This window comes from Brachycentrus maculatus, unplaced genomic scaffold (assembly GCF_059751285.1).
Source record: "Brachycentrus maculatus isolate JH-2025_06_01 unplaced genomic scaffold, ASM5975128v1 h1tg000147l, whole genome shotgun sequence".
Classification (NCBI taxonomy): domain Eukaryota; kingdom Metazoa; phylum Arthropoda; class Insecta; order Trichoptera; family Brachycentridae; genus Brachycentrus; species Brachycentrus maculatus.
In genome coordinates, this window is record NW_028280900.1 from 1,166,795 (window position 1) to 1,191,604 (window position 24,810).

Consider the following 24,810-nt stretch of genomic DNA (forward strand, 5'->3'; position numbering starts at 1 on the left):
TCTCTCAAATTCTTCCCTCATCCTTTCTCCTCTTACGAAAATATTACCATTCCACCATAACACCATTCCAAGAGTTAAAATTTATAATAAGCAACAATACATTTTTTTATTTTATTTCGTATTATGTTTAATTATTTATTGATTACGGGTTTGTAACCCTTTGGGCGCTTGTCCACTACCGAAATTTTACCCTCCGGCAGTCCAGTTTTGAAAAATAAAAGCGACTACGACAGTTTAGCGTGATCGAATTTATGCGCAATGTGTTCACGCACCGATGCGAAGAAAGATGGACAAAAGCACAAGCCAATCGTCCGTTTTATATGCTAACTGACATGCCGGACGGTAAAATTCTGTGTTGTGCACAAACATCCTTTGAGTGTCAGGAGGTATTGATAAGGCTGTTCCCTTTTTTATATACTTAACCTGTCCTTAATTTTTTTTATATACTTAACCTGTCCGGGAGTATGGCCGTAATGGTCGTCCAAACAAAACTTTCCTCAAAGGAGTATGGGCGTACATGAACGCCGGCGCTTATAACTAAAGCCTGGTGACATTTATTTCTAAAATGGCACTTATACTGCCATCTGTGGTTGTATTCAAATACTAAAACTATACTTCAGATTATTTTTCTTTGTACCCACGGCATTTTACTTAAAACAAAGTTTGTACCAGAGCGCACCTGACCATCAGCGAAGTCGGTCAAACAGTTATCGAGAGTCTATTCTTTGATAAAATTTATATAAAAATTTCTGATTTATGGCCATTGCCATAGAGAGTGAAATTAATTATATTAGTGACTCGAGAAGTATGAGTGTTGAAAGCGACATTCTTCCTATTCGTAACAGAAGAGTTTTGAGTTCTTCATCTGATGACAGTTTACCGGTTCTGCCCAATAACGACATTTTTACGGATATTCTTCAAAACAAAAAGTTTTAAATTTTTTTTAAGGACATTTAAAAATATAAAAACTCTGGTTACCATGTTTTATGTAATAAACCAATATAATTTATCTACTCACTTTATTATCTTATAAGAATGAACAAAGGTGAATTGATAACAGTACACAATAATACGGAATTAATGAAAAATTCACAACTGTAAAACTTATTTCAAGCATATAAAAAAATATTTCAAGCACTAACTTTGTTATTTTTCATTTTATAAATTTGTTAGAAAATTACCACATAATTACATACAGTCAAACTCTGTTATAAAGAGGATGAAGGGACTGACTGAATTTGCTCATTATAACCGTTCCTCGTTATATCTGAGATCTCGCTATAACCGTGCTCGTAATAACCGAGTTCGACTGTATATGATTTTATAACAAAGTTAAATTTTTTTTGAGGTTACAAATCAAATCAAAAGACAAGCGCCGTGGCGTAGTTAAGCAGACGCTCGACTGGCAAACTGGCATCGCGGGTTCGATTCCCGCCAATTGCAAAATGAATTCAAGAAAGATTTATTTTCTATTGGTCTGGGTGTTTGTGATGTATTTTTCACATTTACCTTCCCTATCCTTACTATCCTACCTACGGACAAGCATGTAAAATAGACGCTTAGCGGGTTATTCCTTTATAAAAAATAAAATAATTAAAAAATCAGCCTTTCTTAGTTCTTGGTATCTTTGTCTTTCAGAATTTGTAGTCCATTTTTCATGAAGTTCTTTCCACATCTAATGGAAACTATGGGATACCCTGTGGATGAAAATCGGCAGAGAAAAACGCAGAATGCAGAAATAAAAACTCAATGCACTTAGTACATAAATATATAAATTTTATTTAATGAATTAATATTTCATACAGCACATAATATAAGTATACCAATATTTACAATGCATTATAATATTGAAGGCTTAAAGCAATTATATGGGCTCCAAATTGTGAAAATAAATGTAAATATCAAAATATGAAATAATGGAAAAAGATCACACTTTTTAAACCAATATATATTCAATCCTTTTAAATCCATTAGGGCCACTTGGGCATTATGATCTATTTTCTAATAACTCATATGTGGATATTTTATAGTTTAAAAGAGTCCTAAAACAGGGATATATCCATTGGTCTTTGGTCATGTATTTTGACAAACTTTAAATAATAATTTCACATGAAACTTTTTGGTATTATTTTTTGCTACTCATTCAAGAAAATGTAGAATTTAAGAGCAAACCCAAAGAGATTTTTCTGATGGAGCTTCGACAGATGAGCGATATTTTGTGACACTTCCACTTAACCACAAAAGCTTACAGGATATTGTTATTATAAATATCATACTTTGAAAAAAAAAAAAAATTTCTTCTTATTTTGAAAGATGATAAAAAGACAATTGAAACTCTTGAACATTGTTGAATTTTGACAGTTAAAAATCTTCTAAAGAGTGAAAATTTTATTCTTAATTTTGCTTAAAATTCTACAGAGTAGTGTTTCGTGCAAAAGAATCTGGAATTCAAAGGAATAAAATAGTTCATTTTTCGACTTTATATTAATTTTCAATAATTCATTAGAAGGGATAAAAAATTATGATTTGTTTTCAGTCCGTTGGATTTATCGTAATAATAATTTTGCTGAAGCCAAAAGTCTTGATTCATTCTCCGAAGAAATTCCTGAAAATCAAAGTATGATTAGAGAACTAATGGAATCAAAAGTATAGAAAATGAAATAAGATTTCAGATATCTGTCGGTTCCAACTGAGATACAATGGGGGTGTTCGGATACTTTGTACAATATACTGTTCAGATACTAAAATTGTACAGTGTGTACAATGATCACTTAAGCCAGCCAATGCGATGTCTTAATCCCTGTGAATGCCCTGACTTCCATATTCCTTTCTTTGAAAAGATTCTTTGAGATTCTCTGTTGAGATATCTATATATCTTATAATATAAGTATGTTTTATACTTATTGCTAATACACCAGAGATAAAGTAAACACACCATAACATTCTGCATATCATTTATGTGTAATTCCACTTAAAAACTCTAATTAAAGACTACCAATTCAGAAGTGGTTTTACAAAAAGTAAACGATAAATGATAGGGAGAGTGTGTTATATTACCATACACAGAGTTAGCAGTGCTTTTAAAATTCAAAATTTAAACCCACCATAGATTAAGAAGAAAAAAACATTAATCAGTACCTATCGAGGTAGCTTAGAGGCTTTTACAAGTATGTAACTATTTATGGGCGCATATCCTGGCAACATTATGCCGAAATTTACGAAATTTTATCTATGCATTTTATCTGCTTATCAATATCAGTACCTACACTTTTTATAAAGGAATTTGTAAGAACTTGCTCAAATAATCTCCAATCACAGACTCTATTGATAGTAACAAAAAAAAATTTAGAAACCTTTAAAGGTGGAAACATGACATTTTACTATGATGATCAGGCGAGGTGAGATAGATCGTCCAGTTCTGGTGGGGGAGGCGCATTCCCTTGTCCAATGTAGATCGGTTTGGGAACCACGGCTAGCGGCGGCTGGAATGCTCAAAGTAATAAATATAACATTCAAATTGATGAATTATAAATAAAACACTTCTTTTTTACCACTCCAGTATTATATTTATTTTTAACGACTTCGAAGAAGATGAAGATTATATTTATTTTTAACGACTTGTTTCGGAAGCTATATCTACGGGTTTGAATATAAACTAAAGCAATAATAAGGATAAATATAATCTGTACTGAAAGTGAGGGGGTGGGGTAAGTTAGGGGGAGGGGTGAGTTAGGGAGTGGAGTTTAAGAATGAGGGTGTTTGTGCACTACACGGAATTTTACCGTCCGGCACTTTTAGCGTGATAAAATGATGCTTGGATTGGCTTGTGCTTTTGTCCATCTTTCTTCGGATCGGTGCTCTTGATCAGTGCGTGAACACGTTGCGCGTAAATTAGATCACGCTAAACTGTCGTAGTCGCTTTTATTTTTCAAAACCGGACTGCCGGATGGTAAAATTCCGTGTAGTGCACAAGCTCAGTAACGGGAACATGGAAAGCAAGGGTGAGGAATTTTTAAAGTATATTTATATATATATATATATATATATATATATATATATATATATATATATATATATATATATATTATTTATTAGATTATTAATAAAAAAAAATTTTGAATTCTAGATTTTTAAAATTTATTCATTATTTAGCTTTTACGTGATACTGGGTGTAATGTGAGGTAAATGAGTGATTCGTATCCATTATATCTGAATCTGTAGCTTCCAAAACTAGTTGTAACAATATAATACTCAAGTGGTTAACAAAACAAGTTTTTTATTTATAATTTGATTGTGTCTTACCACAAAGTGAATGTCGAAACAATCAAATTTAAATAAATGAACATAATATTCAAATTAATAAATATAATGTTTAAAAAATTCAACCATGCAGATATGTATAATTTATATTTGAAGCACTAACTTTGTGATTTTCCATTTTATAATTAAAATGTAACTTTGTTTTAAAATCACTATAAATATTTTATTATAACTTAATTATAATTTCCACGGGTTTTGAAGCTAACCGCTTCTATATCAAGACTAATAATAATAGTATTAATCAGTCTTGATAAAGAAGCGGTTAGCTTCGAAACCGGTAGACATTATAATTAAGTTATAATAAAATATTTATAGTGATTTTAAAACAAAGTTACATTTTAATTATAAAATGCAGATATGTATTAGACAATGAACTGTTTTACCCTCAGAAGAGTTACCTTAAGAATTTAAACCCCCATTAGGCATTTCATTACTTCGACAAAAAGTTAACAAAACATATTTATTGATTTGGCATTTAATTTTTAGAGCTCCATAATTTATATTTTGGATATTAAAATCAAACACTGATTTTGAGTGTACCGAGTTGTATAATTAGGTAGTTTGATAATCCCCTAACAAGTGGAAACAATTGTCAAAAAAAAAATTATGTTATTTAAAAATAAAATATACAACTCAGTAGACTCAAAATCAGTGTTTGATTTTAATATTTAAAACCGAAATTAACAAAATGACTAGGGATCCATACAAAAAAGCGGTGAAACAAATCTTCCCCGTGTACCTATTTTTAACATAGATGATTTTGTATAATTTTAAAGGTCATAGAATAAATACAAGTTTATTAACCCATCCGCATATCATTTTTTTTTCAAAACATGTATTTAAAGACACTAATTGAATGTATCCCCGCAGGTGAGAAAGTTGCCCCGCCCGGAGGGGAGGTGATATGGGTTGTCAAACAAGCTCATATTTTGCACCTGATAAAACGAGAATAAACATAGAAATAATCTTTAATGCAGAAAAAGGTACCGCGCACTAAACATTTAGTGCGCGGTCCAATAGCCGACCAATGACACCGCGCGCGTGGCTGCGGCGTCAACGGTGTTCAAATTCAACCGAGTTATAAAAATAAATCTCATAAAACTATAACTTTTACCGTTTTACCAATAAATATGGTACATGTAACTATTATGCACGTATTTTATCGTGTATCTAGATCAGAAATGTGATAAATTAACATGAAAACTTGAAAAAATAACTCAATAAAACATTACTTCTGGGATGTACAGTTTTGATTTCTCACTGATTTTAGTTGATATTTCAATCAAAACGATAATTCTATCCTTACAGGGACATCTTTGGTCAAGTGTCGTCAACAAATTTGTATTAAATTTATAAGAAATAATGCACTAAAAAAAAGTTTCTTTACTGATTTGTAGATATCACACGAAAGTATCTTTATAATATGAACTACAACGAATGGGGGCGTGGCTTAAACGGCGGCTGATTTGCAAATGTAAAAAGATACCTACCGCCAACGGTTGGCGGCTGATATGCCGATGGGTTAATGACACGAAGGCAAGTTGATCAGTATTTTTCCTCAGATGCCAGTAATATCTTAAATTGTTTTGCCCAACTGGCAGGAGTAACTCGGACCAAGCTGGGACTTCATGCATATTCCCTAAAATTGCTTAAAATTATACCGTGGATATTAAAATAATCATTAAATTATAAAACTATAATTGCTACCTAATGCAGATGTTTTATTGACAACTCAACATAGATGAAGAAGACTATCGAGATGAGAATTTGGAAGTCTGGGCATTATTTGTGGGTAGAATGGTGAATGATAATAATAATAGATGATTTGTTAAGCGCTATTTTTGTGAATAACATCAAGGGCGCTGTGTAAAAAACTTTAATCTAATTCTAGTTCCCAATAAAAAAAAACCTTTCAGCGAAAGCTTAACTGACAGTACACAATGGAGTCCTGGTTCCAACCCTAACGAATGGAAGGAAAGCATGGAGCTGGGCAAAAGAAGGATGAAAGTATGCTGAATGTAGTGTACTTGCACTCTTACCTCATTGTACAGGGTATTGCTGCTGGACACTTGGACACCCAAAAACTTGAATTGCATAACTTGCTCTATGATTTCATTATTGATTGCAAGTCTGCATCGTATTGGGTGTCTCAAAGTGATCACGCTCTTTGTTTTGTTTATGGAGATTTTCATGTTATATCTTTGAGATGAAAGGTGGAATCTATAAAGCAGCCTCTGGAGATCGTCTTCGGAATTGGCAATTAGAACAGCGTATAAAGTGATGAATGTAAATGCCCAGACTTCTAAATCTCATCTCAATAAACTTCTTTATCTATGTTGAGATATCAATAAACTTCTATACCTATGTTGAGATATCAATACATTTCTATACCTATTCAATAGAATTCTATATCTATGTTGAGATATAAATAAATTTCTATACCTATGTTGAGATATCAATAGACTTCTATATCTATGTTGAGATATCAATATGTTGAGTATAAATAAATCCCAAGTGGAGCAAATCCAGCATTTGATGTGAAAAATCTGGATTCGCCCAAAAATATGACTAAGTTAAAAAATATATATATTAATCTCTCGGAGAATGAGTTTTTGCGAGCTAACTGTATCTGAAAAATTGTTTTTTTATTTATTTAAATATTTAAATGTTTCTGTAGATTAAAAATTAACTAGTGTTGTAAATACTTATAAACATAATTATAATCAAATTACGCAATCAAAACTGATAGTAAGTTTAATTCTCTTCTCTAGTCTCAATCCTACGGATCGGTCTGCAGCAACAGATGACAGCAAGAGATGAGTTCAATTAGTGTTGACAAACAAAAACGTATTTTATTTAACTTCAAACTGCAATGTTTGTATTACAGTTAACCACTTCATGCTCAGTTTTTTTTCCACAAAAATGGACACTAAAAATATCAGGTTATTTTATTTAAAGAGTTTACATAATTTAAATGTTGTCCAGTTCAAAGAACAACAAAATGATAAATTTTGGTCAATGATTTATTGAAGAATTTCCAATAAATTCCAGTAAAAGGCAAGCTCAGTTCGGTTGTTTATCTTATATAAAGCAAACAAATCGAAACACGCAAGCAGTGCTCGGGCTGGCGCGATATGACACGTGTGCCGAACACGAACACTGCTCGTTCAAAAGTATTCAGTTGTTAATTGTATTTTAAGAAACTAATAATAAGTAAATTTTTTAAAATTATAAACACAAGTGCAACATCTCATTTTGGCCAAAAAGGTTTGTCCACATTCTCCGAGAGATAAAGAATTACAGAGTGAGAAGTAATGCTATTAACACATTTTGGACAGGTTTTTTTTTACGTCTGCGGACCGCTGGCGACGGGATTTGATAATTATGTACATATAGTTAAGACCTTAACAAAGAGATTGGTACACAATATTCATATAAAAAATTATAAATATTTAATTCCTTCTTTTCTGACTTTGAAATGAGGCCGGTGCAGAAGGTAAAAATACCCTTCCCGTCCGTAAGCATTAATCGACCGAACGGGTGGAAATACCTTTCCCGTCCGAAGTGTGTTAATAAGTAAAAATTGCACATATTATTAGGTATAATATTTATTAAGAAAAAATACATATATGCATAGAAAAGTAAAGTGCATAAAGGAAAATGACAGCATACGAATAACAAAATTATTTAAAAAATGGGTACTTATGTAAACAAATGATTGCGGAGAGTTATATCGCCCCGGAAAATACACTATTGCAGAATCATGTGAATATAAGCGAGAAAGAAAGCTTTGAAAGAAATTCCATAATACTGAAGCAAATTTAAGTTCACGTTTTCCTATCAGCAGCAATCGCGAGTAGCGAACATTCCCATTTATTAATGAATTATGCTATTTATTAGAATGCCAAATAAATGATCTATGGACAGCTATAACTTTACTGCTTGTGGAACGTTGGGACATATAATTGAGCAAGTTCAATAACGAATCATGCCAACTTTTTAGCATGTTAATTTGATTAGATTTAAGTTTTGTACTGACATTTCTTGGTGGAACTATATTTAAAGAATAAAATAAGTATATAGTTTTTTTCACATGAATTTTATTTGACCAGCGACCGGGTTTTGTTGTAACCGACATCATCAGACTGGTGATGATGTCGGATACGATGACACATGACTTCTGGGTTGCAAACAACTGTTTGAAATTTGAGTAATGTGAATATCACACACTGTAAAAGATCGTAAGTTGAATAAGTTGTCCTGAATTCCATACTCCCATCTCAACAAAAATGTATTCATCTAAGTTGATCTATGGATAAAATATTGATATGAATATTCGTAAACAAAGAATATTTTTAAATTGGTAGACCAATAATATACAAATATTTTACAACATTTTGAGTGTGTCCAAATACTTGTTCACAAAATCTGGATTATCTCCAAATACAGGAGTTATTTTCATATTATTTTTTGACATCTCATCAAAGATGAAGAAGAATATGGAAGTCTGGGCATTTACGGGGCTGAGAATTTGAGTAGTGTGGTTGTCAATAATGGGTAGAATTGGTGAATGTTACACGTGTGTAAAGTGATCACTTAAACCAGCCTATGAATCTTCTTCTTCATCTTTGATGAGATGTTAAAAATAATACAAATATTTTGTTTTCCACCCTCTTTCCATATATAAAATGATCCACGGTGATGTATGAAAAGAAATTGCTAAATATAACGCTTCTGGTAACGTTATTGAAATAACCCACAAGCGTTGAAAAGATTGAATTAAAAAAAAAAACAAATTATCAATACTTTTATGATTGGAGGGACTTAAATTATGGCCAAATTGGAATTATAATTAACGTTCAGTCAGATTAACAAGGCTTGACTATATAACTTGTTTATAAATGGGAACATCCGCCGCTCGCTATTGCTGACGACAGAAAGACGAACCTTTAACCTACGAAATGATAGAGAATAAATTGAAAGCACCCATTGCATAGTGTAATGCTGCAGAGCATTTACCTGAGAGACCGGTGCAGTTTGGGGGGCACTGTTGGAGGGGACATTTACTACCACTAGCTTAGTTCCACTCGGTGTCACTCCACTAACAGTTTTAACAACGGCTCCCTAAGAATAACTCGTGTTAGACTTCATAAAAAACAAAAACGTCCTGTACATGTAGCCAAAATTACCCTTTCCCATTAGAATCGATAAAAAATCACAACTTTGAACCAGTTTATGGTTAAAAACGAATGTCACTCATTTAAAAAATGTGAAGCAAGTTGCGATATGAGGTGTGGTTGTTGTTGCGTAGTCGACTGATCCAAATCAAAACCATGCTTCTAAAATAAAATAATTTTTGTCTTCTTGTATTTTTTATCTACATCCAATGATGCATAGGGCTCAGCATTGTATCGATGCAGTGTTATCTTCATCTTTTTCGTAAAATTTACCAATAACTATTTTGACCCATGTGGGAATGGAATCCGACCGGGAATGGACCTATTATTTTACCACTTAAAATCAAAGTCAACTTACCATTTAAAAAAATACACAAATATATACATATAACGTAGTAATATTTTTCTTTGTAAATTAGTGGGTGTATAATAATAAAATAAACAATGTGTTTCTTTGTAATTAAAGAAACGACAATAAAAGTTTATTCTAAAATAATCTTTTATAAATTACATATAATGTGACAGTTCACCAAACACAATATTTTTTTATCTGAAGTCTTTTGTTTTTTCAGTGCTACGCATGCGCGATGTCTGGTGTTAGATTTGCGCGATCTGCTTTACCAACTATCACAATTCTGAGAGTCGGTACATGTACTTAATAAAATCTGTTAGGTATTTTATTTATATACATACATATAAAGTTATGCTACTATTAACATGATGTGAAGATAAAGCTGGAAAAATGTTTGATTAAATTGATAATCTTCTATGCGTGTGATATCAGGTCTCCCTGATGTCGACTATCCCTTTCCCTTAGTAATTGTCCTTGTCTTGGGCAATCCTAAACAGTGCCTCGACGCTTCTGATTCCCGTCCAATCTCGTATATTCCGGAGCCAGGAGATCTGCCTTCTGTCCAAACCTCGTCCACCTTCTATTTTGTCTCTTATGATTAGGCCCCATAGCTCGTATTTTGCTCCTCTTATTACGTATATTCAAGATAATAGAATGTTTTAATTTGACAAATGATTAAATACTAATTGATATCTCCTTCTTCTGTCTCAATCCTGTGGACTGGTCTGCTAATTTGTTGCTAATAACACCTCCGGTCTATTTTGCGGAACCTTCAGCTCCTCATGTGTCAAATAGCCCTCAAATATCCTCATAGAAGTCGCAAAGATATTAGCAAAGTTAATGAATGATAAACAGGTTTAAATTACGAACCAATTTATTACAACTTTTTATTTACTTGGAAGCCATTTACCTGTTGCTGGCTCCTGACGATGGTGGCTTGCTGGTTGCCCGTCATCCCGCTCACGATGACCTGCTGCCCCACGCCCTGCTGCTGGGGCTGCTGGATGATGATCTGCTGGGGCTGCTGCGGCGCCTGCTGCTGCTGCTGCTGCTGCTGCTGCTGGAGCTGCTGCTGGCCCGCGCCTCCGGGAGCCTTCTGCGTCACGATGACGTACTTCTGCGCGGGGGCCGCCTGGATGGCGCTGGCCGCGGCGGTGGCGAGGGCTCGGCTTATGGCGGGAGTGGAAGGGCCTACCACTACCGTCCGACCGCCTTGATTACTGCCTGGAAATATAAATATCAAAATATATTCGCACCTAATGGTGCATAGGGCACTGCACCACATAAACGCAGTGTTATCTTGATTGTTAACATATGAAGGAAAAGTGATCAGCCCTCCGCTTCAGGTACCAGTCCAGGGTTATATGGAATAAATATTAGAGTGAAAAAATCACTTATATTTATTTAATCCCCCCCTGGGAATCAAACCCTGGACCTCCAGAACGGTAGCTGAGCATGCTGACCATTACACTACAGAGGAGGATAAATATTACAGTGAAAAAAAACACTTGCATTTATTTGATATTTTTTTTAAATAGCAAGTAATGATCAGGAGTGGTTGGGTGAATACTGACCTGCGGCCGGGTATATGCTGGGCCGAGGAGTGGGGGGCTGGATGATGGGCGTGGAGGCGACCACGGTGACGGAGAGCGGCGCGGTGGGGGCTGCCGTGGTGGAGGGGGGCGGCGGGGCCCCCGCGCCCGCGCTGCTTCCACGGGACTTGGCCACCACGGAGTGCAGAGCTGCTCCCAGGTACCCAAACTCACGCCTGGAATGTTACAACATCTTTGAGCGTGTCCAAATACTTTATAAATCTGGATTATCTTAAGATCTAAAACTAACTAACTAACTAACCATCACGCCGCTTCCCCGCAGGGGTAGGCAGAGAGAATAGAACGCCACACCACTCTGTCTTTGCAAACATTCTTCGCCTCTTCCACGTTCATGCATCTCCTCATACATACCCGCCGATTATTACGACTCCTAACCTGACCACTTTCAAGTATTTGGGAAACCTGATCGTGCCATGTTTTTCTCGATCTTCCTCTGCTCCTTTTTCCAATTACATTCGCCTCATAAATTTGTTTTACCGTTCTTTCCTCACTCATTCGTTCTACATGTCCAAACCATCTCAACACACCTTTCTTAATTTTATCGATAATGCAGATAAGATCTATAAGAAGATCTATAATAAGATCTATAAGAAGTTATTTTATACATTTTTGACATAGATGAAGAAGAATATGGAAGTCTGGGCCTTACGACCGTCATAGGTTGTAAATAAAATAACTGGTCAAATTATAAGCTAGCTAGCTAACTAACTAACCATCCCGCTGCTTCCCCAGGGGTAGGCAGGGAGAATAGAACACCACAACACTCTTGTCTTTTCAAACATTCTTACCCTCTTCCACATTCACGCATCTCCTCAAACATACCTGCCGATTATTTCGACTCCTAACCTGGAAACTACTAGAAAATTATAAGCTACAAAAAAAAATTTAATTCAAGTTTTCAGGCGGCTCCCGAGTATGTGAATTTAATCCAAAATTCGGACTTTGCATACAATTGAAAGTCTTTGCTTAACCTGTTAACCGGGCGGTCCGTTGTCCAATTACGCAACTTGTAATGGGCGCGAATACTGATTCACTCCGTGTCTTAAATACATGCCGAGACATGTATGGATGACAATACCTTTGTTGTTCGAAAAATATACGTCCCGGCCGTTCCAGGGCGCAATTTATATTTTAAGGACGTATTCATATGTCCTATCCATACCCGATATTGTTTACGTTTGACGTATTTATGCGTCCCGCCCAGTTAACAGGTTAATAAAGGCTTTCCCTATTCCAGTAATAGATGGCTGTTGTGAGCTCACATGTACCGTGTCATGAGTTGGATCAATATTTTAGGAGCAAAGTGTTACCTGGAATTGACAAAAAAATTGTTTTATAGATGGCAAATAATCTCTTTAATCTTTATCATTCACTTTGTGTAATATGTACCACTCAAAAACACTACTTCATAACTACCGGTTTCGGAAAAATTTATCGAAAAAATTTTCATCTATATTGCAATAAAAAAAATCTTAATATAAATAACTACTAAGCAGAATTATTTATCCAGAATTTGTTAACAAAAATGTAGGCACAATAAAAATATTGTGGAAATAACACTGCTTCATGATACAGTGGCCCATGCCCAGTGGGTATGGATAAAGTTAAAATATTGATAAAGGTGCAAACTAAAGTACTTCGCAGAAAATTCAACAGATGGCACTATCAAGGCCAGACTGGTAGTGTAAATTATATTTCCAGAAGGGCAACACTGTCATTTCCCCCCCCCCTGTCCTTCCATCATATGTCCCAACACATATGGGGATACTGTCATGATTGAAGGACTAGTACTCAAGTATTCAAGTTAGAAATGTGACATTAGCTGTGTGACAATAGCTAAAGTGCTTAAATAATGATATAGCTGCATGAAATTGAATGACACGGTGACACAGTGCGATGTATTTCATATTTTGAGCCAAGATATGAAGTCATGCTTTGAACATGGATATAAAGTGGTGCAAGGCGAAGTAGATATTAACACATTGTTGTCGGGCTGTTTTTTTATCAACCTCAACCCTAATTATACTCGGACAGTCTGCCGCCCGACTCTCAGTATACTAATCACAAGTTACAGCAAACCCAATTCCCATCTGTACAATGTTTTTTGGCGTCTCTCGTACCTTACCAAAAGTAAGCAAATAGAACACATATAAGCGTCTCCCGCTTCTACCAACAGTATGTAAAAGACGCTTTTAAGTGTTTCCCGCAAACAATGTGTTAACATACCTGTAATCGTCTAAATTGTCCGGAGGGTTTCTCAAAGTTTTGAGAACAGGAGCCAGAATTTTAACAAGAAGATGTTTGATGTGTCCAGCAGCTAACTTGTCCGCATTGGTCGGGGCATCTATATTACACTCTATCCTCTCTCCAATCCACTTCACTCGAGGAATTATGAACACCTGAGAAAGAAACGCAATTCAGTCTTATTTGTTGATTTGGCATTATCGTTGTGGAATAACACGACGATTTAAATATAAAAATAAAACACTTTTGAGTTTGTAAAAGACCACCTTTGAGTTTACGTATGTAAACAGTTTGTATTATCACCTGTTGATGAGAACATCCGTAGTTCTCGAAATTACAGTAGAACCCCTTATATTTGTCACCCTTAGGACTAGGGTTATGGTCAGAACGCAAAAAAGGTTGGATTTTCAGAAAATTTAGAAAAATGTATCCATGGATTTACAGAAAAATAAAAACTCTTTAAACCAAAAAAATTACTATACGTATTGTTCTCTACTAAATACATTATTATGTAGGCGTCTAGCTACACTACCAAGTTGGCACCGCTGAAAAATACGAATTCGCTACGGAGATTCCCGAACGAAAACAACAAAAGCGGCCAACCGAAGAGAAGAGGCCGAAGTCACCTACACCGCTTGGTTCTAACGGACGTGTTTATTTAGCTTCACATTTTACGTCTATATTACATTAATTAATTAGATTAAATATTAATAGTAATTATCAATAGTAATTGAAGTGTAAGAGCTTATATAAATAATCGATCTGTAAGTAAGAATTCTTTAAATATCCTTTTCTGGCTTCCCTTTTCAATAACACACACACACACGCACGAGGTGGCTAAAATTATAACATAATTGAAAAAGAGCAATGCATAACTAGCTTATTCAAACAACAGTAATTAATATCTTCTTTTTTTTACACAAAACATTCCATAGTAAATCAAAAAGAGCAACAATAAAAACCAAATTATGAAATCTAAAAAAAATAAATTTGAATTACCAATATCATTTTAAAAAAAAAGACTATTTTGTCCACAAAAATATACTTTCTTTTCATAAATCAGTTCGTACATAAAAAAGTTTTTTTTCCTTCTAATTTTCTAATTGGAAATACATTTTTTTTAAATTTAGGAACCCTCTAATTTTAAATTAACGAGGTTTTACCAAAGTTGCAATAAATCTTACTTTTATAACTTCGGGTCCCAATTCAGATAGCCCATGGATGGCTCCATACAAAGAGGCCAATGGTGCCCTTTCATTCTGTTGGAGGAGTTTTTCAGCAGCAGAGAGATCTTTCGACACCGTGGCTTCCGTAACCGGAGCGGGCGGAGGATTCAGCGCTCTGCTGAATAGCCTGGGAAAATTCAATTGAAAAGAAATTAAATTATTTATATTTAACACTTTATAATACTCAGCTTCACCCAACTCATTTTGGATATACAGCCGAATTTTTATATGTACTGCTAAAATATTCGATCTCTGTGGAAAAATTTGTAATAATGTGTAAAGGCAACTAGCCGTAACTCAAGTTGCGGCTGTTTGGCTTAACACGGCTCAAAGCATTCTTATAACTGGCATCTATTATATACAATCACAGGTTTTGCTCTATCTCTTTCCTTTACCGAGATATTCACTATCCAAATAACCGCAAAATTGTATTTATTTGATACATGTTTTGCAAAAAGCATTATTTCTATAAACTCATTTATCTCAAAACTACTGTTTTTAACTTGCGGCTATTTGCCTTTGCACATTAGAGTAAGTTAGTTCTTTAACCGTTTGAGTGCCAAAAAATGCATACAGTTTCTTGTAAAATGCCACCAAAAAAACATCATTTTTTATGAAACTATATATTTTTTTAAAACCCCATAAATTCTTTGAATTTTCATGAATTTTGATGATTTTTTCGGTGTTTTATTAAAGAATGTCGAAATATTTGAAATAAAACGCTTGTATAAATGAATACAGTATTTTATTTAGAAAAAAAGAAAGACAAAAATGAAAAACAAAAGAAAATCAACAACTGTGCTTTCCTGCACACGCCGTGTGGACACCCTTCTTACAATAAGCACAAATAGTCGTTGATCTACGCAGCCCAGCACCATCTTTATTACTACAGACCACACAGCGACGTAAATTCTTTCCTGGAAGCTTCTGCAGTTTGGATTTATGGAATGAAATTGTTGAAGAAATTTCAGCTTTTTTTTTTGTAGGTAACCATTCCCTTTCAATCGATTCAATTATTTTTGATGTGAACTCGTGTCTTGAAATTTTTTTGCCTTCATTATTGATTGAATATATTATATATGCGTTTAAAACCATTCTTCCAAAAATGTTAAATGTTACCTTTTTCCAATATTTCAATGTTCTTCTTTCATCTAAATATACATACAACATTTTATCAGACTCATCTATTCCGCCCATGTATTTATTGTACTCATGAATCATCTGTGGTTTTTCTGTTTGCGTTTCGTATGAACCCCTATATTTTTTCACTGTGACGCCACTCGTATTACTATTTGTAGAAATTAGGATGACCGGGTGTTTTTTGGTTTTTTTATCTCGATATGAACAGAGAAGAATGTCGTCACTTTTATAATAATTAGGTTTTCCAACTTGAGACACTTGTGCCTCACGTGGTATATATTTCCTGTTTCGACGGATGGTTCCTGTAATATACGTAATTCTTTCCAATAAAGTCTTAGCCAGTTGAATGCTTGTAAAAAAATTGTCAACAAAAATATGATAACCTTTGTCCAGGTAGTTACCAATTTTTAACAGATTCATTACTACAACATGGCCAAGGCCAAATTTTTTTGTATCATCCTTGTCTTGCTCTAATTTTGCTCCTCGGTAACAAAAAAATGCCAAGCAATAATGGGTTATGGAGTCGCATAACATCCAAAACATTATTCCCCATCTGTGGTGTTTTTTGTTGGGGAGATATTGTTTGATTTTTGAGTGGCAATGAGTCCCTACCAATGACTCATCAATAGAGAGCTGGCGATTAGGGATATAATGGCGTCGGAAAACTTCATTGGCATGGACAACTATCATATTGAATTTTGCACAGGGGTCGTAGTCTGGATGATTGGATGGAGCCAAGGTGGAATTATCAATTAGATGAAAAAATTTCAAAATTATCTGAAATCGGTTTCTTGAGAACATTTGTTTGAACCATGGTATGCCCCTCGAATCTGTACTCCAGTAGGAAACAATTGACGGTCGTCGTGTAATACCCATTTCAAGTATGACCGCTATGAAAGCCTTCAATTCCAATACAGACACCGGTTTCCAAGCCTTTGCACGTGATTTGTTTCGTAAAGTGTCAGAAGAGTTTTCAAGAAATTGTTGGGCATATTTGTTGGTTTCATTTTTTATCGTTGTTAACAGAATGACATTAAAAAATAAATCAAAATATGATATAGGTTTGGAATCACGCGGAGGAGGATCCCGAAGTCCAGGCGTTTCGAAAAAATGAGAATTTTCGGTAGAAAAATTGGTTCCGGGAGGTACATTTGTAAATGAGTAATTTCTGGTGTTACTCTCCATTTCTTGGTCACGATCAGAAGAATTACTGGAAATTCGCATCCTGCGGTTGGGAAACACGGATATGACATCACTCTCACCAGAGCTACTCTTACTCGAACTTGAATTAGAGGAGTGGAAATCGTCGCTCCCGCTATCAGACATTTCAGAGGACGCGCTCGACATTATGTTTTTTAAATTAACTAAAATAAAAAAAATAATAAATGAATCTGAAATTTAAACGGTTTACTACGATCTTACAACTATTAAGATAATATTAGAATAATATTTACCAACGCCGCAGCACCACACCCTACGTACGCGCGAATCAGAGCACGACTGACGCAATCGACGGAAATCGACGATCGGCAATCTTCGTTAAAACACGAATCGACGAAAATCGACGATCGGCAATCAAACGGTTAATTTTGTTATTACATATCTTCAAATCCATCCTTTGTAATTCATACAGTTTATGTGCAATAAAATTTTAGAAAACCTTAAATACCTTGTGACTCTGGTCTGGACATTGTTAGTGGATGTGTTGAAATTTTTGCAGATCTGAGCCATGAGACGGGAGGCGAAGTCCCGCAGCGCCCAGTGGTTGTCCATCTCCGGGCGCATGCACAGCTGGCGAGACACGATGCACGTCGACACCGAAGGTATCAACTCGTGAAGCTGTGGAAATTACTCATGTTTAAATAAAACATAAAAAATCAAATTTACGTTTCAAATTGATTTTACATTCAAATTTTGGTGGCACTTCCAATAGATCATTTTCACTCAGGAGAAATATCGGATTTAAAATAACCAACAAATATATTTAAATAATTTTTTTTAAGATTCTCTTCTCTTTAAGAATCTGAATGTAAATAATGTCTTATTAGATTTAAGTTTTGTACTGACATTTCATTTCTTGACCAGTCTGATGATATCGGTTACGACGAAACCCAGTCACTGGTCAAATAAAATCCATGTGGAAAAAACTACATACATAGTTGTTATTTTATTTTGTAAATAATTTCATTTCAAATATTCATTTGCAAAATTCGCTTATTGAAATAAAGCATTATAGTAAATTGTCAACACATTGCATCATTATACTTGTATGTACATAGTTTTGGAATGTTGGAAGCGATGCCATTAAGTACAAGTTCCCACAAGTGTCAGGTCTCCGCTTTAAACACGAATTACATCAACCAGGTATGTAAACTTCACGGTAACAGTAATGGCGCGGAAACAGAGGTCACAAGTTTAGCAATTTTGATTCCTGCGGTCAACAACTAATGACATCGCACTTGATGACGTCATGCATTGTTTGTTTTTCTTATAATCAAAATATAATAACAGAAACATCTCCTTGAATCCTTTATATCTTATCCGATCAATTATATCCAAAAATCTAAATCATAAATCATAAACGTTAAGTGATGCTAGTATATAACCACTCACTGAGATTTTAACGTGAGAGAAAATGTACCCGTCTCTTCATCAGGACAATCACTACACTACTACACAGCTTGTTAGCATGCTGGTGTAGTGATTGTCCTAACGAAGAGACGGGTAAGTCCCAAAACCAGTAGACAAAAATCTTTGTGAGTGGTTATATACTAACATAACTAACATTTGTGTTTTAAAAAATGTAAAAATGACTAAACACAAAGTAAATGCTTAAAATATTAATACATAATAATAAAAAAAACATATCACAAAAAACAGTTTAAAAAAATAATAATATTGATACTTACGTATTTCTCCAGGTATAGAGTCTGGTTGTCTAAAAGAGCTTTTACCATCCTCATCAAGTAGATGAGAAGGGCGAGGTTGTTTTGGACTACATTGACTTTTACCCCTTCGGAAATAAATGTGCACATTCTGGGCAGCATCTCATGAAGACCGGGATCGCAGGCCAGCGATTGAAGGGCTTCCTAAAATGCATCGACACATTCAAATAGCATCCAGATTAGTGTTAAAATAATGGGGACATTTATCTATTAATTCTGCCAGAATAATTTCCTTATTTTATCCTTTCCCTCCCGGTGATATGTATTGACTACAACTCTACTTTAAAAATGAGAATATCAATATAAAATATAATAGATGACGGCTCTGAATTTTTGTATTCCTTTGTAATACAATCACGTATTACAAAAAAGTATTATAATATAAAGTTTTTCATTTGTAGCAATATGGAAATAAATAATTTGTAAAAAAAATTGGGGATAGAATCACCAATACACAAATGTTTCTCAGTGTATGCGTGCTTTGCCGTGCTTTGCGTACACGCGCATGTGGCTTCATACTGTTTCCGCCGATCTGTTTTTAGTAGCGTGCAAGTCTTTCTTCGGGATGGTTGTGTCGCTACATCAGCTATGGCGGCTACTAGAGATGTATTTTTTTTCTAACTTTCAGATATTTACCAGAGCTAACATTATAAAAATTTTATATTTCATCTATGATCAACAAAAGCGACACTTAGGAATATTCATATTTTTCCCATTTTTAAATCACATTTTATATGGTGTACAAAATACATATCACCGTTGCGCGTGGAAGTTTTTAACACCGTAAGGAAAAAGTTAATCATTATAATGGAACCCAGGACATTCAGCACAGTAGCCAAACGCGCTGACCACTACACTACAGAGAAGGACTATCTATTAAGAGATTTTAAAAAAAATACCTGAATAGATTTATATCGAAGAAGACCAGATTTTGAAACAATAAAAAAATATATGCATTTAGATAAAAGTTTTTTTTCCAAATTAAAAAAGAATAAAAAAATAAACAAGGAACATGTTTTCCTAGGCCCCGACGAGATTCGAACTCGTGATCTCCTGTTTACTAGACAGGCGCTTTAACCAACTAAGCCACGGCGCCTACATTGCCTGCTGACAATATTTCTGTATATAGTCTTATCACAATGCCAACCTGAGTAAGTCTTATCAATTTAATTTAATTGATAAATGCATAGCGTTACGTTACAAACTACTTAATAAACACACAACTTTTAATTATACCTAGTATTCACAAGTAGTGAAGGTATATGTTAATTTAGATATTTTTAATTTACATTTTATTTGATAAATACCACTATTTCTTAAAATCTATTATGACATGTGATTTCATGCATCATTTTCTAACACCGTATGGTAATTTTAATATGTTAGAATGTAATATGGTGTTTGAAAATAATGCGGAATGCATTGAAACATGTGTCACAATGGATTTTAAGAAATAGTGGTAGTGTTTTGATGCATTCCACGTCATTTTCTAAAACCGTACGGTAATTTTAATATGTAACAATGTAATACAGTGTTTGAAAATGATGCGAAATGCATCATGTCGTAATAGATTTTTAGAAATAGTGGTATTTACCAAGTAAAACTTAAATTAAAAATGGATAGATATTACTACAAAGTGACTGCCGAATCAATTAATGAAATATGTTATTTAAAAATTTAAGTTTTGATTTAAATATAAAAAGGATTTTTAGGTAACTAAATGGAAAAGTGAGAGGCAATGTTGCATGGGGCACTGCACTGTATCGACTAATTGTTATCTTGGTTGTTAATTACGTCGAGGCAAGGTGATCTGTCCTGCATTTCAGATACCATTGTAGGGTTATATTAAATTAAATTAATATAAATGTAAAAAACAACTTATATTTTTTATTTTGACCTCCAAATGCACTAATTTTCAACAGACATTTTTATATCTTCTTCTTCATCTTTGAACCCTCATCGGCACCCGATGGTGGATAGGGCACTGCATCATATAAACGCAGTGTTATCTTGATCGTTAACACATGAAGGAAAGGTGATCAGTCAGATCAGACATTAGTTTAAAAATGCCATAACAAGGCGAAACAATTGTCACAAAATTTTTATGCGTTTTTAATAATAAAATACAATTTAGTAGACTCTAAAAATCAGTGTTTGATTTTAACATTTCATATATAAAAAAAAGGTGATCAGCCCTCCGCTTCAGGTACAGTCCAGTTCATTATATAAATATTAGAGTAAAAAAATCACTTATATTTATTCGACCCCCACTGGGAATTCAACCCGGGACCTCTAGTACGGTAGGCGAGTGTGCTGACCATCACACTACGCGGGCGGAATTTTGTTCTAGGAGCTGAATATATTTGATAGGACACAGGATGAAGGAAAGTGCTGTAATATGGGAAGAGTTGTTGTTTGTAGTATGATTGCGCAGCAATTGTTGCGCAGTATGATCGATAATCCTGAAATTATCCGGAGCATTGGTCTGTATGTTCCCGATAGTTATCTAAGACAGCGTCGGCATAGATTGTTTCACATTTCTATACACAGGACCAACCTGCTGATGGCTATGCCTGTAGGAAGAGCTACCGCTATGTTGAACAATATGTATCACACTGGACATTAATCTGTCCCATGTGTCTGAAGGAGTATTCCGAAGCGGGATTCTTCTACATCTTTAACAAGAGTCTACTTGCTTACTTTTTAATTTATGTTTTTAATGTATATACCCTTGTTTGTTTGTAATGTATACATTATTTTTTTAATAAATTGAATAGAATTGAATTTCTAGGGATGGAAAGATTGATAAAGACATAGAAAGGAGAGTGAATGCTGGGAACAGAGAGAATGGTGCACTAAAATCAGTTTTAGCAAATAAAAATCTATCAGCGGAAGCTAAACTGGCAGTACACAATGGAGTTCTGGTTCCAACCCTTATGTATGGAAGCGAAGCATGGAGTTGGCAAAAGAAGGATGAAAGCAGACTGAATGCTGTCGAAATGCGATCCCTCAGACGAATGTGTGGCAAAACGATGTTTGATAGATGTTCGAATGATGAAATAAGGAAAGTATGTAAGGCTGAGATAAGCTATATCGATAAAATTAAGAAAGGTGTGTTGAAATGGTTTGGACATTTGGAACGTATGAGTGAAGAAAGAACGGTTAAACAAATTTATGAGGCGAATGTAGTTGGAAAAAGAAGCAGAGGACGACCGAGGAAAACTTGGCACAATCAGGTATGTCAAATACTTGAAAACGGCCGGGTCAGGAGTCGTAATAATCTTCGGGTATGTATGAAGAGATGCATGAATGTAGAAGAGGCAAAGAATGTTTGCAAAGACAGAGTGGTATGGCGTTCGATTCTCTCTGCCTACCCCTGCGGTGAAGCGGCGTGATGGTTAGTTAGTTAGTTAGTTAGAATTGAATTGAAACATTGAACGTACCGCTCTCCTCGCTTCATCAGAGCCGACGCACGCCTCCGTGATTTCCTTGTAATACAGCTGCTGCTCCACGCTGAGCTCGTGAGTGGCCAACTGCTTGACGTGGACAGTTTCCACATTACGCAATTTGTGCATTTTACCACTTCCTGGTTTACCTGTAAATGATTCAAAGCAAATAGGTAATACAGTGCGACTCTAGTTTACCTTTTTGAAGGGACTAAATAAAATAACTATATAGTTTTTCATATTATTTTTTGACATCTCAATAAGGATGAAGAAGAATATGGTAGTCTGAGTATTTACGGGGCTTACGACCGTCATAGGGTGGTTTAAGTGATCACTTTACACTTGTGTAACATTCACCAATTCTACCCATGATTGACAACCACACTACTAAAATTCTTGGAAGCTCTATATATGTATTTGATCTAATTTCGAAACATTGTACTTAAATCACTAGAATTTCACTAGAGACATCTATTGGTGAGATGTCGATAAATAATATGAAAAATAACACCCATAATTTGGAGATAATCCAGATTTCTGAACAAGTATTTGGACACACTCAAAATGTTTTATTTAGTTTTTCCACTATTATTTTATTTGACTAGCGACCGGGTTTTGATATTACCGACATTACTAGTTAGATGACATTATTTTATTATACAAAATGCAGTTTACCAAAAAATGTCAGTACAAAACTTAAAACATTACTTTATATATATAACGTAACATAAATTAACACTAAGATCAAATGAATTGGTTTTGGGTGCCACACCATCACAAACTGTCTGTCGATATCGGGTAAGAGGTTGATAGACATGAAAATATATATATTTTTATATCTATTAACCTCTTATTTCTTTTCTCTATTTCTTTCTTCAAACCCTCATCCGCATCCTAATGGTGCATAGGGCACTGCATCATACAAAAGCAGTGTTATCTTGATCATTAACACAAGAAGGAAAGGTGATCAGCCCTCCGCTTCAAGTACCAGACCAGGGTAATATAATAAATATAAGAGTTAAAAAAATTACTTATATTTATTTGACTCCTTCCTGGGAATCGAACCCGGTAGTCGAGTGTGCTGACCATAACACTATGGAGGCGGAAAATGACAAACGCTATTTCTTTGCTATAATTTTTTTTAATAAATTACAGAATAATAAAAGATTACCTGCAGCATCTTTATCGTTTGTTTTATTAAGTTTTGAGATTGGATCTACAGACTCCAGTTTCTGGACCTCTTTACTGAGCGGCGGAGGGTTCTCCGGTACAGTCGGTTGCACTCCGTCCACGCACAGCCAATGCGCTCGTAGAGAAGCTTCCAAGGGTACTTTTGGAGCGGCACCCGAAAGGATTTCATTCAGATCTAATTCTTTCTCTTCTACGAAGTGAAGCTCTCTTCCACCGCCCGAAGCGAAACGAAACGGAAGAGAATCCAGTTGGAAAAACCCGTACTGAGGCTGTAAGAACACGGATAATTTAGTGTTTTTGAAGTTGCAACAAACAAACGTTTTGTCAAAGATTTATTCCCGACAGTATAAGTTATAAATCATACATAAATCCAACCTCAATATTCTTAATCTTTAAGGCATGGTCTATGTCATCTGTGGCCAGTTTTTGCCTTTTGGAATGGTGCATAAATTTCGCGGCATCTTGAATCACTGTTTTTAACCTATACGAAACGTCATCGGTTAAATCTTTGGCTGCTTCGTCAGATAAAAATCCTACTCCAATGCTTTCAGCGATAACTTTCATGGACTCGAGAGACAAAGATGTCCCATACATGAGATCTGCTTCGCCCATTTTTTATACAATTTAAAAACAATTCAGAAACACTCCACTGACAGCAGGAAAATACCACAGTCGGCCATTTAAAAAAACAATGACCAAAGATAAAAATGCGAAAACGACGACGATATCCATGGAGAAAATTGTAATCCTGACTCGGATTATTACCGAGATTACCCACCAAAGATTATATATGTTACCCACCTATCAGTTACTGAAATGCTGTTCTTCAACAAGGGAATTTCGCAAATGGTTTCATCCGGCATTGGGTGGGCAAATGAAGTTTTATCAACAACTAAAAGTTTTATACGAAACCAAAATCACAATAAACGAGAATGTTTTTGTTCTAAAGCGACGCAAACAGGTGCTACTAGTGGGTGAATTGTATCATCACTAATTCCTTTCTCAAAAAAAATTCGACATGGCCATCTTTGTGACTTTGAGAATGATGAACGAAATTATTTCTTCTTCATCTTCAAACGCTCATCCGCACCCAAGGATGCATACGGCACTGGATCATATAAATGCATTGTTATCTTGATCGGGAAAGGTGATCAGC

At 34.8% G+C, this 24,810-nt stretch overlaps 1 protein-coding gene and 1 non-coding gene across 3 annotated transcripts; both read right to left on the reverse strand.

The window, feature by feature from the left end:
• Positions 1-1,758: 1,758 nt before the first annotated feature.
• LOC148308817 (transcription initiation factor TFIID subunit 6-like) lies at positions 1,759-24,357 on the reverse strand. Of its 2 annotated transcripts, XM_088261039.1 has the most exons (12): positions 24,030-24,357; positions 23,635-23,923; positions 22,461-22,612; positions 18,982-19,161; positions 17,742-17,911; positions 14,891-15,059; positions 13,689-13,861; positions 11,424-11,617; positions 10,760-11,073; positions 9,340-9,444; positions 3,354-3,482; positions 1,784-2,605 (listed from the first exon to the last, which is right to left on the reverse strand). In XM_088261039.1, the coding sequence occupies exons 1-11, from the start codon at positions 24,264-24,266 to the stop codon at positions 3,390-3,392; spliced, it is 2,076 nt and encodes a 691-aa protein (XP_088117165.1). In that variant the 5' UTR covers positions 24,267-24,357; the 3' UTR covers positions 1,784-2,605; positions 3,354-3,389. The 2 variants fall into 2 exon arrangements, with proteins under 2 accessions (XP_088117166.1, XP_088117165.1); XM_088261040.1 differs by lacking the exon at positions 9,340-9,444 and having other exon boundaries at positions 1,759-2,605; positions 24,030-24,351.
• Positions 20,040-20,113, reverse strand: TRNAT-AGU (transfer RNA threonine (anticodon AGU)). The gene has a single exon. It is a non-coding gene; the product is annotated as a tRNA-Thr (tRNA).
• Positions 24,358-24,810: the final 453 nt, after the last annotated feature.

Coding starts and splice junctions, on each gene's coding strand:
- LOC148308817 (XM_088261039.1), bottom strand. CDS start 24,266: ATGGGCGAAGCAGATCTCATGTATGGGACATCTTTGTCTCTCGAGTCC. Junction 11,618..13,688: donor GACAATTTAGACGATTACAG/GTATGTTAACAC, acceptor GTAACATTCCAG/GCGTGAGTTTGGGTACCTGG. Junction 3,483..9,339: donor AAACTGCACCGGTCTCTCAG/GTAAATGCTCTG, acceptor TGAGCATTCCAG/CCGCCGCTAGCCGTGGTTCC.